This window comes from Diceros bicornis, chromosome 13, assembly GCF_020826845.1.
Source record: "Diceros bicornis minor isolate mBicDic1 chromosome 13, mDicBic1.mat.cur, whole genome shotgun sequence".
NCBI lineage: Eukaryota > Metazoa > Chordata > Mammalia > Perissodactyla > Rhinocerotidae > Diceros > Diceros bicornis.
This window is the reverse complement of record NC_080752.1, coordinates 9074504-9088208: the sequence shown is the minus strand read 5'-3', so window position 1 is coordinate 9088208 and position 13705 is coordinate 9074504. Positions and strand designations below refer to the sequence as shown.

The 13705-nt window shown below is 52.8% G+C and overlaps 2 protein-coding genes across 2 annotated transcripts; one reads left to right on the top strand and one right to left on the bottom strand.

Moving 5' to 3' along the window:
- Window positions 1-53: 53 nt before the first annotated feature.
- Window positions 54-4971, bottom strand: TSPAN1 (tetraspanin 1). Its single transcript, XM_058551971.1, has 8 exons — window positions 4900-4971; window positions 4382-4446; window positions 1662-1868; window positions 1375-1449; window positions 1160-1258; window positions 924-1079; window positions 735-818; window positions 54-547 (listed from the first exon to the last, which is right to left on the bottom strand). Exons 2-8 carry the CDS (start codon window positions 4436-4438, stop codon window positions 500-502), a joined length of 726 nt encoding a protein of 241 aa, XP_058407954.1. The 5' UTR covers window positions 4439-4446; window positions 4900-4971; the 3' UTR covers window positions 54-499.
- Window positions 4972-8442: 3471 nt separating this feature from the next.
- Window positions 8443-9010, top strand: P3R3URF (PIK3R3 upstream open reading frame). The gene is made up of 2 exons (XM_058552299.1): window positions 8443-8686; window positions 8967-9010. The coding sequence occupies exons 1-2, from the start codon at window positions 8443-8445 to the stop codon at window positions 9008-9010; spliced, it is 288 nt and encodes a 95-aa protein (XP_058408282.1).
- Window positions 9011-13705: the final 4695 nt, after the last annotated feature.

Genomic DNA, 13705 nt, shown 5'->3' with positions numbered 1-13705 from the left:
TGAGACCAGTTTAGGCAAGATGGGCCCCTCTCCCCAAGGATACACAAAAAGAGTCCAAATGGAAACATTTTAATTGGTTTTTGAGTTCTGAAGCGCCCTCCACACATCTGCCTGGTGACTGCTGATTTCACATATGTCCGTGCCAGACGGTGCCTTTCTCTCATCCCCCAGTGCAGTGCTGGGATCACCAAGAGCCACGCTTGGCCTGAGGGGGTGTCAAGGGTTTAAGGGACAGCTTGGAGGAATGGGCAGAACTGGCTACCTTAGAGGCTCTGGAACAGGTAGGCCCCACCCCCACCAATGGAAGGGAAAGTCAGGCACAGCCTGAAGGGGGTGGTCACTATTTGGCCTCAAGTCCAGAACAGCAAAGCTGGGCCCACTCTGGCCCAAGTGACGCTGTTAGATTCTGTCCCCACCCTGATCACCGCCGTTTGGCAGTGCTAGGGTGCCTTTCCCGAGTTCCTGTGTGGCAGCAGCAGTGGCAGAGGCAGAAGCAGAGTTATTTCATATTGCAGTACAGATACATGGACACAATCATGGCAGCCAGCTGGTGGGGACGGAATAGGGAGAGATGAGGAGACATGATTGGGGTCCTTAAGCTTTAGTCCCTTGCCACCCAGACACCCTACATGAAGCTCTGTTAGAAGGCAGTCCTCTCCAGAAAGGCCTCAGAGGTGGGTCAAGCAGCCCTGGTCCAGTGGGGATATCCTGCCCCAACCTCCTCACTCCCTTACCTCCAAGCCTCCAATTCCAGCTGCCACACCACCCACAGTGACTGCGTTGGTTCGGATGCTATGCAGAAGCTGATCGAAGCAACCCTTAGGGGAGGGAAGGGAGCATCTATATGCAGCAGCTGCCCTCTACCCTCATTCAGCACTCTAAGGCCATTAAGGCATCCCCCAACCTTCTATGCCAGCCCATACCTTTACAAGCTTGTCCTCGGCCTTCTCCCTGGTGCAGGGTTCTGTGGTTGTGCGATTAACATTGCCAGAGCAACAGTATTTGGGGAAGGCATTGTTCTTTGTGAAGTAGGGAGAGCCCTCAAAATCCGTGTAGTTGTTGAAGCCACAGCACTTGAGCTGGAGATGAGGAGGACAGGGTGGTCAGAGGAGCCTTGCTTCTTTCTCCCCACCCCAAAATCTCCCCTAGCCCACCTTACCCCTTCCATGGTGGAATTCCACACTTGGGTGAAGTCCGTCTGGGAACCATATTCTTTCCTGATGGTGGGCACTATCACTGACTTCAGGAGCTCCTCAGCCTAGGTGGGGCAGACCAGTGTTCAGGGCCTGGTAGGGAAGGTGGCCATTCACAGGCTACAGCCCCCTTCCAAGGCTTTGCTCAATCTTCCCCCCCTGCCCCATCCCTGTTCCTCACCATTGTGGTGTACACCAAGGCGACCACGGCAGCTGCAACCTCAGCAATGAAGATGAGGAGGAGGATGAAGAAGAACTGAGTGGGGAACAGGGGTCTGAGTTTTAGAAAGAGACAGTTCCTCATATCTTCCTTGCTGTAATCCACCCCTCGTAAAAATGAGGCAGGGGCTCCCTTTGCTGAGGCCCCTGGAGACCAGAGCAGGGTTTGGGGATTCCCCAGGGCCTGGCATCAAGGGTGAGGGGACCCTGGGCCTTGGTCATGGGCCTATGGAGCTGGGTTTGACACACCGTCATGAGAGCACACTTGTTTTCAGTCTTAGCACCGTAGCAGCCCAGGAAACCAAGAGCAAAGAGCACAGCGCCAGCTGCGATGAGGAAGTAGCCCACGTTGACAAACTGCATGGCACTGGACGACAGCGGCCCGAAGATCTTCAGGAAGGATGGCCCATCGACTGACACCCAGATGCCCACTGCCAACAGGGCTGCACCACACAGCTGGGAACAGAGAGGCAGGCCTTGAAACAGTGCTGGCAAGCAGCTCCCTACCACACAGTTGAGTTAGGAAGACGGGAGACAAGAAACTTCCCCTTTTATTGGCTAAGGAGTCTAAAAACTCATCCTGTAGGGAGGGAAAACATCCTTTAGAGACAGAAAGATGGGGGCTGAGACACCCATAGCTGGCACCAGGCTGTACACCTAGGCAGATATAAATGGGATCAGGGGTTCCAGAAATATCCACAGGGTGATGGAGGGGCAAGGCTTTCCCTCACTGCTGCCAGGGTCCTGCAACATAGCTAGGAGTGAAAACAAGCAGATGAACCACACACACACACACACACACACACACACACACACACACACACAATTTCCTTTCTGGGCTATGGGTGTCTGGAATACCTCTGTCCTCTGATAGGCGGAAACAGGCGGGTGGTAGTGTTGAGCAGGCTCAACAGTCACCATAGCAACAGAGGCGGGGCTGAGGCTTCCACCTGCTCCCAACCTTGGAGAGGGGGTTGGTGAGAAGGGACAACCACACTGAGGCCCCATTTGGCTCCTTTCCAGGATCAGACTCCAGGCCTACCCTTCATCCAGCCTAGACCTCTCCTTGTCTCACAAGTGGAAACTTAGGCACCATAGGGGAGGATAGCCAGAGTTTCTCTTACAGGCTCTCTGGCTCAACCCCACACCTTAGAGGGAAACATGAAGCCCTGAAGATTGAGGAAGAGGGCACTGCCCAGTTCCCACAGCTCTTAGAGCAAAGCCTCGCTGATCAGAGCTTCAGTGAATGAATCAGCCTGACAGCACCTTGGTGCCCAGTCCCTACTTTCCAGCTATAGAAGCTGAGACGAGAACCAGGAATGAGGTGGCAGATTGTGGCTGGATCCCAAGTATGTTTGTCCAAGGAGAGAAAGCTGGGCTTCCGGCCTACGGGGTCAAATTTCAAGGAGTCTGAGGCCTGCCCTCCCCTGCCCAGCCTGGCAAGGCCTGGGCAACAGAGGCCAGAAACCAAACCGGATTTGCCTTTAACCCCTTCAGGTCAGACCCTCTGCTCTCCAAATCATTGGGATCCTATTGCCTTCTCCAGATACATGGATAAAGGCTAGTTCCTTGAAGCCAAAGGAAGCCCAAGACACAGACCACATAGGAGTCAGAGAGTACTCACCCCCAGCCCAATTTCTCCAAATTCTTCTACACTCCGTGTCGCTACTTCCTCACCTTTTACTCACTCTCACCCACTCTAATGTGGCTCCAAGGTCTGTGTGACATCCTGTGCTAGGTCTGGTGGACACTTCATGGGCCATATCCTCCTTAACGTCTCTGATATCTCACTCTCCCTGTTTTCCTCCCGCTGCTCTTTCTGCATCTTTCTCCACAGCTTCCTTATAAGGCTATTTCTTCTCTTACCCCCTATAAGTTGGGTTTCTTAGAGTTCACTCCCCCTGACTGCTCTCACCCATCCCCATGGCTTCAATGACCACCTATGGGCACATGACTTGCCCATATCCATGTCCAGCTCCGACCTGAGCTACAACCCTATTGGGTACACAGCTGCCATTGGGTCATCCCCCAGATGCTTGCCAGAGATATGGGTATCAGCTCTAAGACCTCTGTCTCCCTTGCCCCTTCTTCTATCCCTCAGCCACCATCTGAGGGCTTTGTGCTTTGTGCACTTTGTCCATTTCTCCCCATCTCCACCACCATCTCTAGGGTTCATGCCTCATTGCTCAGCTTCCTCAAACATTCTCTATACAATCTGTTCCTGGTTTTCTGAACAATATCTGATTTCATTGCCTCCGGGCCTTTCTGCATGTTTTACAACCTCCTAACCCTAAGCAAATTCCTAGCCTCAGCTATTTCCTCCAGGAAGTCTTCTCTGACCAGGTGGGGTTCAGTCCCCTCCTACGGGCTCCCCTAAGTCCCTGTGCTAAGGCCAGACATACTATGTTCAACTGTCTGCCTATATGGCCTGCTGGACCTGAGATCCTCGAGGACAGAGAAAGGGCTTGCTCACGTGTCACCCCAGCACTCAGCACAGAATCTTAGGCAATAAATGTTTGTTGAATGAATGAAGGCTGCTTGGGGCAGAACCTCTGCTCTAACGTCTCTGGACCTTCTCTTCTTTCAGCTCCCCATCGCACAGAGGCCACTGAATTTTCTTCCATACTAGGTAACCTTGGGCAAACCCTTTCCCCTTGCTGGGTCCCCAGCGCCTATAAAAAGGGGAGAATTGCTCCTCTTAGCCTACCCTGCCCTGCCCTAAGCCTGGCCTGAAGCTTCCTGGAAGGGAGGGGATGCCACTAAGGTTTTCCACTTCAACTTATGTGGCATCCAGGCTGCTAATGGGACCAAGACTCAGCATTTGGGGAGACTTCTGTACTCCATCATAAGGGGCAACTTGCAGGACAGAGTCTGGGCATAGCAGTCTCCTGTTCCCCAGCTTGGGCTCTGCTCAGGTTGTGACCCACTCCTGTAGGGAGCCCCAGAGAGCCCACAACCCCCATACTTACAAAGATGAGCAAATTGAAGAGGATTGTCATGGTCTTAATGAAGCTGAAGCACTGCATGGTGGCTCCTGGGAGGCAGACATGTGTGAGTTAGGACCTCACCACCCCCACACACACACCTGGGCTGGCCTGGCATTTGGACCCCGACATACCAGACTCCAGCATCCTGGACCCATATATCACCAAGCTTCCCCTGCATCTGGACTCTGATACCTCAGGACTTTTCCTAGATCCCATCCTGACACCCCTATCCCTCTGTGCTACCCAGGCCCTCTACCAGCACCTAACCAACACTTAACACTCTGAGATCCTCAGACCCCTGGTTCCTCTACTGAAACCCCAAGCCCAACGCCCCCCACTATAGGTCATTCCATGCCCTTCCCTGACACCTGTATATCCTGGACCCTTCCCCAAACCAACCTTAGACTCTTCCACGACCCTGCCCACGGCCCTTCCAGCTCCCCGAACCTGTTTCCAGATTGATTTCACTTCCTAGGATACTCTCTATCCTATGCCATCACCTGTTCAGGGCTCTTGGTAGTGAGTTCTGAAAGAGGGATCTGAGGAGGCTCCAGGGAACTGCCACTGGGCAGGCAGGCAGGAAGACAGAGCTGGCTCTTGTACACAACACTGCTTACCTGCAGGCGGGGCAGGCGCTTTAAAGGCCTCCTTCTGCCGGCCCGCTGCCCCGCCCGCAGCTGGTTGGCCTCTTCTTGCCCCTGCTGCCCCCTGCTGCCTGGAGATCCGTCCCCACAGCCACAGCAGCAGCAGGCCTCCGCCTGGCAACGCCAACCCCAGGCAACGCCCCTCCTGATCTGAAGAAGGGAGAGAAGTCTCGGGGTGAGGCAAGTGGCCCCCCAGAACTTTTGTGTGCCATCTACCACAATAGTGTACATATGTTTCTTACCCTATGTCTGCTGATACATTCATACACGCCCTACGTTCATACATGCCCTACGTGCTCACAGACGCACACATCTGCGCAAGCTGCAATCTATGTATTCACACACAGATACATAAACATCTACTAGTGTTCATGAGTGCAAACTCACACACACATACACTCTACTCTTTGTGGACTGACTCCCAGCACTAACAAACAACAGAGCAACATCTGAGGTACGCACTTAAAGTCTCTCTCTCTCGCTCTCTCTCTCTCTCTCTCTCTCACACACACACACACACACACACACACACACAAACACTTTCAAGGAAATGACCAAGGTTTGGCAGCTTCTGCCCCTCCTCTGAGTAGCAAACAGCTCCTAATGCTTTCCCCTCCATAAAACCTCAAATTCCCCATCTGTCTCCTCCCTTCCTATTTCTGCCTCACTCTTCTCCCTCCCCACCGTTTCTTTCCCCCTCCAGTCTTCTCTTAGCACTCTGTGTATGCCTCTTCCCTTTCTGCCAGCAGGTGGCACCACGGTTCCACAAGTGTCACCCCCCCACCCCCCCACCCCGCACCTTCATTAATCCTTCTGGGGCTGCCCATCCCACTTCCCACTCCTGATGTTGAGGTGCTGGGAAAGTTCTGGCTTTCGAGGCACTCGGACCAGGTGCTCGAATCCTGATTCTGTTGCTTATTAGCTGTGTGACCCTGTTGGCATTTCTTAGACTTGATTTTAAGCCTCTGTTTCCCGGTCTGTATAATAGAATAGTTACAGGGTTTTAAAATGAGATTTTTTTCCCCACTCTGGGACATAAGAGAATAACCACAGAGTGAGGTCAGAGTGGGGAGAATCACAGCCAGAGGGGTGTGGGATGGGCAAAGTGGATTTTTTCATGTTTTGTTTTTTTAATGGGAGGAGGCAGCTAAAGAAACAGGAAAGGGGCTGCTGACACTAATATTTGTACAGATCATGTTTTAAGTGCATTACGTATGTAGTAAGCCTTTTTTTCCCCTTCACAACAATCCTATGAGATAGATTCTCTTTATATTCCATTTTTAAATATGGGGAAACAGAGGCACAGAAAGGTTGAGTACTTGCCATGCTCACACAGCTGGTAAGTGGCAGAACCAGGATTCACCCCTGTCAGTCTGGTGCCAGAGTCTATGTCTCAAGCACCAAGCAGACTGTCTATATTGATGGGATCTCTAAGAAGGCAGGAGGGGCTGGCTTCCAGAAAGAGCAGGGGAGGAGGCCTTTGTCTAGGACTTGAGGAAGAAGATGGCCAAGGGTGGGTAGGTTTATAGGTACAGTGGCGGGCCAGCCCGGTGGCTTAGAGGTTAAGTGCGCGCGCTCCGCTGCTGGCGGCCCGGGTTTGGATCCTGGGCGCGCACCCACGCACCGCTTCTCCGGCCATGCTGAGGCCGCGTCCCACATACAGCAACTAGAAGGATGTGCAGCTATGACATACAACTATCTACTGGGGCTTTGGGGGGGAACATAAATAAATAAATAAAAATTATGGGTATAGTGGCTAGAAGTTGATGGGGGCAAGGTCAATTGTCTAAGACTGAGGATGGCAAGAGTAGAGCCTGGAGGGGAGGAGGTGTGAGGCCTTTGAGGGTGGTGCTGAGGGCTCCACAGTCTCCTAGCGGGTTCCTGTCAGAACAGAGAAAAGGTGGAGGCTGGAAGGCGGCCTACAGGTGCAATAAGAGGGAAAAGGAGAGGGCGCTGAGGTGTGGAGGGAAAAGGGGCAAGTCCAAAAATTCCACAACAACTCAATGCAAGGCCTGGCGGAGCCACTGATGTTCCTGTCTCCTACAAGAAAGGAGATCGACCCAAGGTTGGCACGTCTTACATCCCCTGGGGACCTAGCTGTTCCTCTACCTGCACTGATTATCCACATGGCTTTCTCTTTCATCTCAGGAGGAATTGGGACTGGTCACATTCATCTGTGTCCCCAGGGCCCTGCACATATGAAATTGTTAGTGAACATTTCCTGAAAGATTGAATGCATGAATGAGTGCAGAATAGCAAGAGTTAAATGTCTGGACTTTGGACCTTGGCCATCTTGGATTTGAACCCCTGCCACATCTAATTGTGTGATTCGCTTAACTGAGCCTCAGTTTCCTTACACAGTCGATCCTCATTATTCACAGATTCCATATCTGTGAATTTACCTTCTCACTAAAATTTATTTGTAACCCCAAACCAGTACTCAGGGCACTTTTGTGGTCATTCATGGACATGTGCAGAGCTGCAAAAAATTTGAGTTGCCCAACTCACATGTTCTCAGCTGAGGTTGAACAAGGGGACACTCTGCCGTCTTGTTTCAGCTCTTATAATGGAAATGTGTATTTCCACTTTTTGTGGTCTCTTTAGTATCACGTTTTTCACACTTTTGTACTTTTTGTTGGTGATTTTGCTGTTTAAGATGGCCTCCAAAAGTAATGCTGAAGTGCTATCTAGTGTTCCTAAGCACAAGAAGGCTGTGATGTGCCTCACAGAGGAAATATGAGTGACACATAAACTTCATTCAGGTACAAGGTATAGTGCTGTTGGCAGTGAGTTCAACGTTAATGACTCAACAGTATATTTTAAATTAGGCGTCTTTAAATAGAAACACACATAAGGCTAGGTTACGTACTGATCAATCAGTTGACGAAAATGTTGTAACCAGAGGCTGGTAGGAATGTAACCCTGTATTTCTCCTAGGAGCATTGGCTCAATATTTGCTTATTCAGTGTTCATGGTGGTGACTTTATTAGAACATAACTACCGTAAACAACAAGAACCGACTGTATATGAAATAGGAATAATGATGGAATGTCATTGTAGGGTTTTTGTGAGATTAAATGAGATAATGTTTGTGAAGTACTGGCATGTAGTAAGTGCTCATCAACCTTGTTAATATTGTTAATGTGGATGAGCGAGAAAGTGAGGGGGTGAGTTTCGCCTGCTCAGAGTTCTTTTTCCCAAGAGGCCAAGCTGAGGTTTTCTGGCTCTTAGGCTGGACCCATGGAGATACTAGTGAGGGAGCCTGACCCAGGAGGAGGGGCTGGGGACTAGGACCTGTCATAAAGAGCACCACCCTCATGTAGACTCCATATGTCATAGAGGCCTCAGCTGCCCTAGCCAGCAGCCCCCTCAGGTACACTACAGAAGCTCCCTGTGCCCATGGGGCCTTCTCACCGTGTCCGAGCCCCTCGGCCCCGGGGCTTAAGATCCCCCTATCGCAGGCCAGGTATGGGCTGGCCTCGGCCCCGGTTTCCCAAGATGTTTAAGTGTAGCCATAGAAGGTACCGGCAGAAACCCCAAGGCCCAGCTGCCACCACTGCAGCCCCCAATCTTGGCACCCTGGCCACGGGTATCAACAACACCCACACTGCCACCACCAGCGTGTGGATTCTTCCACCACAAGGTTAGCCGAGGGCGCTGAGCCGGAGTGGGAGGTTGGAAAAACAGGGCCACTGAAGTTTTCCCCAACTTAGCCGTGCATAGGCACTCCAGGGGACACACCCTCTGAAATATCTGAAAGGTATGGTGGGGTCTTGATGGCAGGCATCCTAAAGGCTGAGAGCTTTAATGGAGAATGTATTGGCTGGAAGTGGAGGGTTTGGGGAAGTGGGTGAGTCTAAGAGCTGCGGAGCTTCTGGAACTGCTGCCTTCCTCACACTCTTCCCTCCCCTTCCTCTCCTCAGTTCTCAGACACCTCTGTCAACCTGGCAGCTTCCTGATCCTCTAGAAATGCCCAGAAGCTAGTCCAGAAGCTTGGCTGGCTCCGGACCTGCATCTCCTGGGGGCCGTAGGTGGTGAACAGCAGACAAATACAATCATTTCTGCTCCAACTGCCTTACTCCACTCCGAGGTGTTTCCAGCCTACTACGCAGGATATGAGGGCAGCATTGGGGGTGAATGCTCCCAGGGACAGGCTTCAGTGACAGCAGCAGGGATCACAGTTAGACGGTGAAAGGACAGGACAAGGTCAGCAACACACATCATCTCTCCATCTTTGGCCTCAGCTTTTGATCTGCCCTATGAGGTAGGGGGCCTTCCTGCCTTGCACTCCCATCTACACTGGGAAAAGTGTCTCTGTTGACATCTTGGAAGGTACAGGGAGCTAGGTCCTTGGGGTGAGAGGTAGAGGCACAGATTGGAAAGGCCAGTCCCGTGGCTTAGCGGTTAAGTGTGCAGGCTCTGCTACTGGCGGCCAGGGTTCAGATCCCGGGCGGGCACCCACGCACCGCTTCTCCAGCCATGCTGAGGTGGCATCCCACATACAGCAACTAAAAAGAAAGGGATAGGATGAAAGAAGGATATCAACGCTTGAGTGTAACCCTGTGAGTGCTCGAGTGGATCTGTGTGCCTGTGATGGTTAGTGTGTAGGTGTAGCTGTTGGTGTGCATGTCTGAGAGTGTGTATGTGAGACCAGAACAATGGGAGTATAAGCAGATGTGTGGCTGAGTGTGCCTTTGCAATTGAAGGTGCCTCTGTGGCCGGCTGTGTGTGTCGAGGTGTGTTTGTGAGGGTACGAGTGTGCCAGAGAGAGGAATGGGCTCTGCTAAGAGGAATGAAGGTCAGGAGGGGGAGGGGGGACAGCCTGAAGAAGGAGACTGTTGCTCCTGAGGAGAGCGTACTGCCTTCAGCCCCTCAGCCATTCTCTGAGGTCAGTGGTTTCCCAGGACTAACAGCTGAGCTGGGGCATTTGGGGGTGGGGCAAGCCTGAGTTTGAGTCCAGAAACGGGAAGGGTGCTAAGCACTCTGGCCTGGAGATTTTCCATTTGGATTTCTGAGTGTGTGCCAATGTGTCATCAGGTATAACTGGGTTTCTGTGGGGTGTGTCTCCGTGGAGTTGTGTCTCAGTGGCAGGAAACATTGTGAGAGACTCTGTCTCTGATGAGTCACTTTGTGCCTGGGTTAGTGTGTATCCCAATGTCCCAAGATCTGGCTCTAGCTCCAGGGCTCCCTTCCCTGAGCCATGGGGGTGGGAGTGAACCTGGAGACCTTTGGCCTGGCCCCCTGGAGTTCAGGAAGCCTATGAGGAGAAAACGAATTGTGTCTGTGTCCGTCTCCTCCAAGGCTTGCCAGAGACTGGGACCCTGAGAGGAGCGGAAGGGCAGAGAATTCACTGACGCTTTGTGCCCAGACAGCGCTGGGTAGGGGTTGAGGCTCCTCAGGATGTGGGGTGGGGGGATGGTGGCTCTGAACCTCAGTCAGAGCTGGAAGACGGCTGGGCTAGTGCCCAAGGCCCACAAGGACGTCCACACATATAAGGACATATGACACAGTCCATGAACACATGCAGACATGTAAATAAGTGTACTCACAGACGCACAATGCAACAAACACACGTGCATGCAAGTACATGCCTATAAACAGAGACATGCACTAATGCTCGTAGACCTCCCCGCATGTAACACCACATACACATGCCTACAAATGAACACACACAGACACAAACGTGCATGCACCTAGACACGAACACACAAGCATATAGATAGACACATGCAATCACACTCATGCAAACCCAGGCACACACAGACACACACACCCATGCATACACACTCACCAGACTTCCCTGCCCCTGCAGCCCTGGGACCCAGAAGTCTCCCTCCCCTGTATAAGTGTGTGTGTGTATGCATGCCTACACTTGTGTCTGTGTGTATGTATGTCTGTGAGAGTATGTGCATATGTGTGTGAGTGAGGGGGGTGCTGAGCTGTGGGAACCCGATGACATCATCTCTTCCAGCTATTTTTAGCTCTCTCTGCAATGATGGCTCCTCCCCTGCCCCTCCCCTTCCAGGTTCCCACCTCTCCTCCCCCTTCAGGCTCCCAGAGTCAGCTGCAGCCAGAGGGCACCCACCACCCTAGTCTAGGTGACCCCCTGGATGACTGGGAACAGCTCACTGTCTCCCACCCGGCCAGTGCTCCCTGGAGGCTGAAAACACCAGGCTCCCAGGCCAGAGGAGGAGGCTCGGGCTGTGTGGCTGCAGGGTGCCGGGGCCTGGGTTAGGTGAGCTGACGTGGCTTGTCTCCAGCCCCTAGGGTGCCTCTGCTTCTGCTTTTCAATCTGAAACTCAGTCTCAGTCAGTGTCTGCTATGTGCCAGGGAGGGTGGCAAGTTCTGGAGACAGAGCAGTGAGCAACAGCCGGAGTTTTCCTGGTGGGAGTTAACAGCTCGGTGGGAGACAGACACGAAACAGATCACACAGGCACACACTAAACTGTGGTGAGGGCTCTGAACACTGGTAACAAGGGCACTTAATCTGGGATGATGTTCTCCGTCTCTTTGTCTCCCAAAGAAATAACCTGAGGAATCCAGAGGGCACACTCCCTTACCCTGCACCTTTCACCCCAACAACCATACCTCCAGAATTCCACAGGGCAGTGCTTCCTTCTCACACCGTAGGCTGTGCTCCCAACACTGCACCAACCCACCGTCCAAGTGGTGGCCCGCTGCTATTCATGTCCCCCTTTTCTTTGCAACCTCCCCACAGTTGATCCATGGGAGGCAGTCGTTTGTTCCCCATCTATAGAGGAGAAAACTGAGGCCCAGAGAGGGGCAGCCCTGGACTACACCTCCCGGTGCCTGGGGAGCAGCCCACGGGAGATGGCAGGCAGGTGGAGGAAGTGGTGGTGCCACAGGTGTGGGAGGAGCCGGGGGTGGGGTCACCGGGGGAGGGAGAGAAGGACGGTGGCCGGAGGGGTCCATGCCCGGAGGAGGGCTTCCAGCTCCAGCCAGCCTTGGGCAGCCACCGGAAAATCGGGTTTGGCAGCTTGGCCAAGCACTTCGGGGCTGGAGGAGGGGTCCAGACGGCTCGGGGGAGGTGGCCTGGGGGCGGGCCCATCCTCTAGCCCAGAGTCTGGCCAAACCGTGTGGTTGGGGAGCCTTTTGTAATACTGGGACCCTTTGGAGAGTAGGGGGAACAGCTCTGGGCTGGAGGTAGGAGCCCTGAGTTCCAGTCCTTGTTCTGCCCTAAACCCCAGGGTGATCCTTGGAAAATCCTGCCCCCTTTCTTGGCCTCAGTGGGCCCTCCCGGGAAGGAGTCCTGGAGGATCAGGTTCCCTACCACCAACTCCTGCCCTCCGGGTATTCCTAGGAGTCTGACTCAGGTACAGGAACAAAGTCAATGGGTAGGGGCCCGACCAGACTGCCCCCAGGGCGCCAGGCTGGAGGTCACTTGTCACCAATGGGTCAATGGCCGGAAGCCCAGCTCCAGCCCCACAATGCAATACCGGCCACCCCACCCTTACCAGTGCCCTCATCCACACTCCCACTTCCGGGCTCTGTTCCTTCCTCACCTTCAGGGAAGGCTGCAGGGCTCCCTGGGGAATCTCCCACATCTCCTCTTCTGGCTCCCTGCCCTGGCTTATGCCTCCCTTTCCTTCTGCCCATTTGGCCAGGCCAGTCTCCCAGTAAACTTTCTTTCCCTGGACCCTGGGGCAGGCCAGGGAGGAAAGGAAGCTGGGTGGGAAAGCTGCAAAGGAGCCTGCATTTCCTGCTACCCTCAGATACTGGAGCCGAAATGAGGGGCTTGTGGGGAGATGGGTGGACTGAGTGCTGGGGCCTAGGACTGGGCTGCGCTGGGCATATCCCACCCCCTGAAGCTCCACGGAGGTGGGAATGCTACCTTCACCTTCCAGCCATCTCCTTCCTCTGCCCTTCAGCGAATTCAGAGAAGAGAGCCCAGCGTGGAGACTTACATCCTCTGGAAAACAAATACAAAAACCCAGGCCAGGTGAATCCTGGCTGTTGTTAATATGTCAACAACAAATTCATGAAACACAAAAATCATAAAATTCTCAATGACTGAATCCAGTCATGGAATCTTAGCATCACAGAATTGTAGCATGGTGAAATCTGAGTTACAGAATCTTAGAAATACAGAATTCTGGCATCACTGAGTCCCAGATCACAAGGTTGGAGTATCCCTGAATTGGAAGTCTTGAGAAGTCAATTAGTGAAGCCCCTACCTTCAGGTGGATGTCTAAACCAGAGGACTCCCCACAGGGGCTGGGCAAAGGAGTTCATACATGGACACTAAGGAGGAGGCAGAGAGCCCAGGACACACAAGCTTAGGGTGAGGAAACAAACCTGCAATAAACCAGACAGAAGACAGACCTCTTCCATGAGGACACACTTGTGATTCCTGAGGATGAGGGGAATGGGGTGACAGGTGGGGATAGAGAGAGGGGAACTATAATAAACAAAGAAAACATAACCTAAAGAAAAAATCATCAAGTAGCGTAATACACTGGCCCTGATGCCTCCAGCTTCCCCATTATTGAGGTTAACATCAGCCCAGGACATTCTTCAAAGGTTAGTGAGACTCCTTATCACAATGGAATGGCAACCCATGTCTGGCTTTTTTGGGAAGAAAGGTACCAAACAGAAAACAGTCCATATACCACACTTTTCGTGGGGCTACTGGGAGGAACAG

Coding starts and splice junctions, on each gene's coding strand:
- TSPAN1 (XM_058551971.1), bottom strand. CDS start 4,438: ATGCAGTGCTTCAGCTTCATTAAGACCATGACAATCCTCTTCAATTTG. Junction 1,869..4,381: donor TCTTCAATTTGCTCATCTTT/GTAAGTATGGGG, acceptor CTCTGTTCCCAG/CTGTGTGGTGCAGCCCTGTT. Junction 819..923: donor CCGAGGACAAGCTTGTAAAG/GTATGGGCTGGC, acceptor CCCTCCCCTAAG/GGTTGCTTCGATCAGCTTCT.
- P3R3URF (XM_058552299.1), top strand. CDS start 8,443: ATGGGGCCTTCTCACCGTGTCCGAGCCCCTCGGCCCCGGGGCTTAAGA. Junction 8,687..8,966: donor GTGGATTCTTCCACCACAAG/GTTAGCCGAGGG, acceptor TCCTCTCCTCAG/TTCTCAGACACCTCTGTCAA.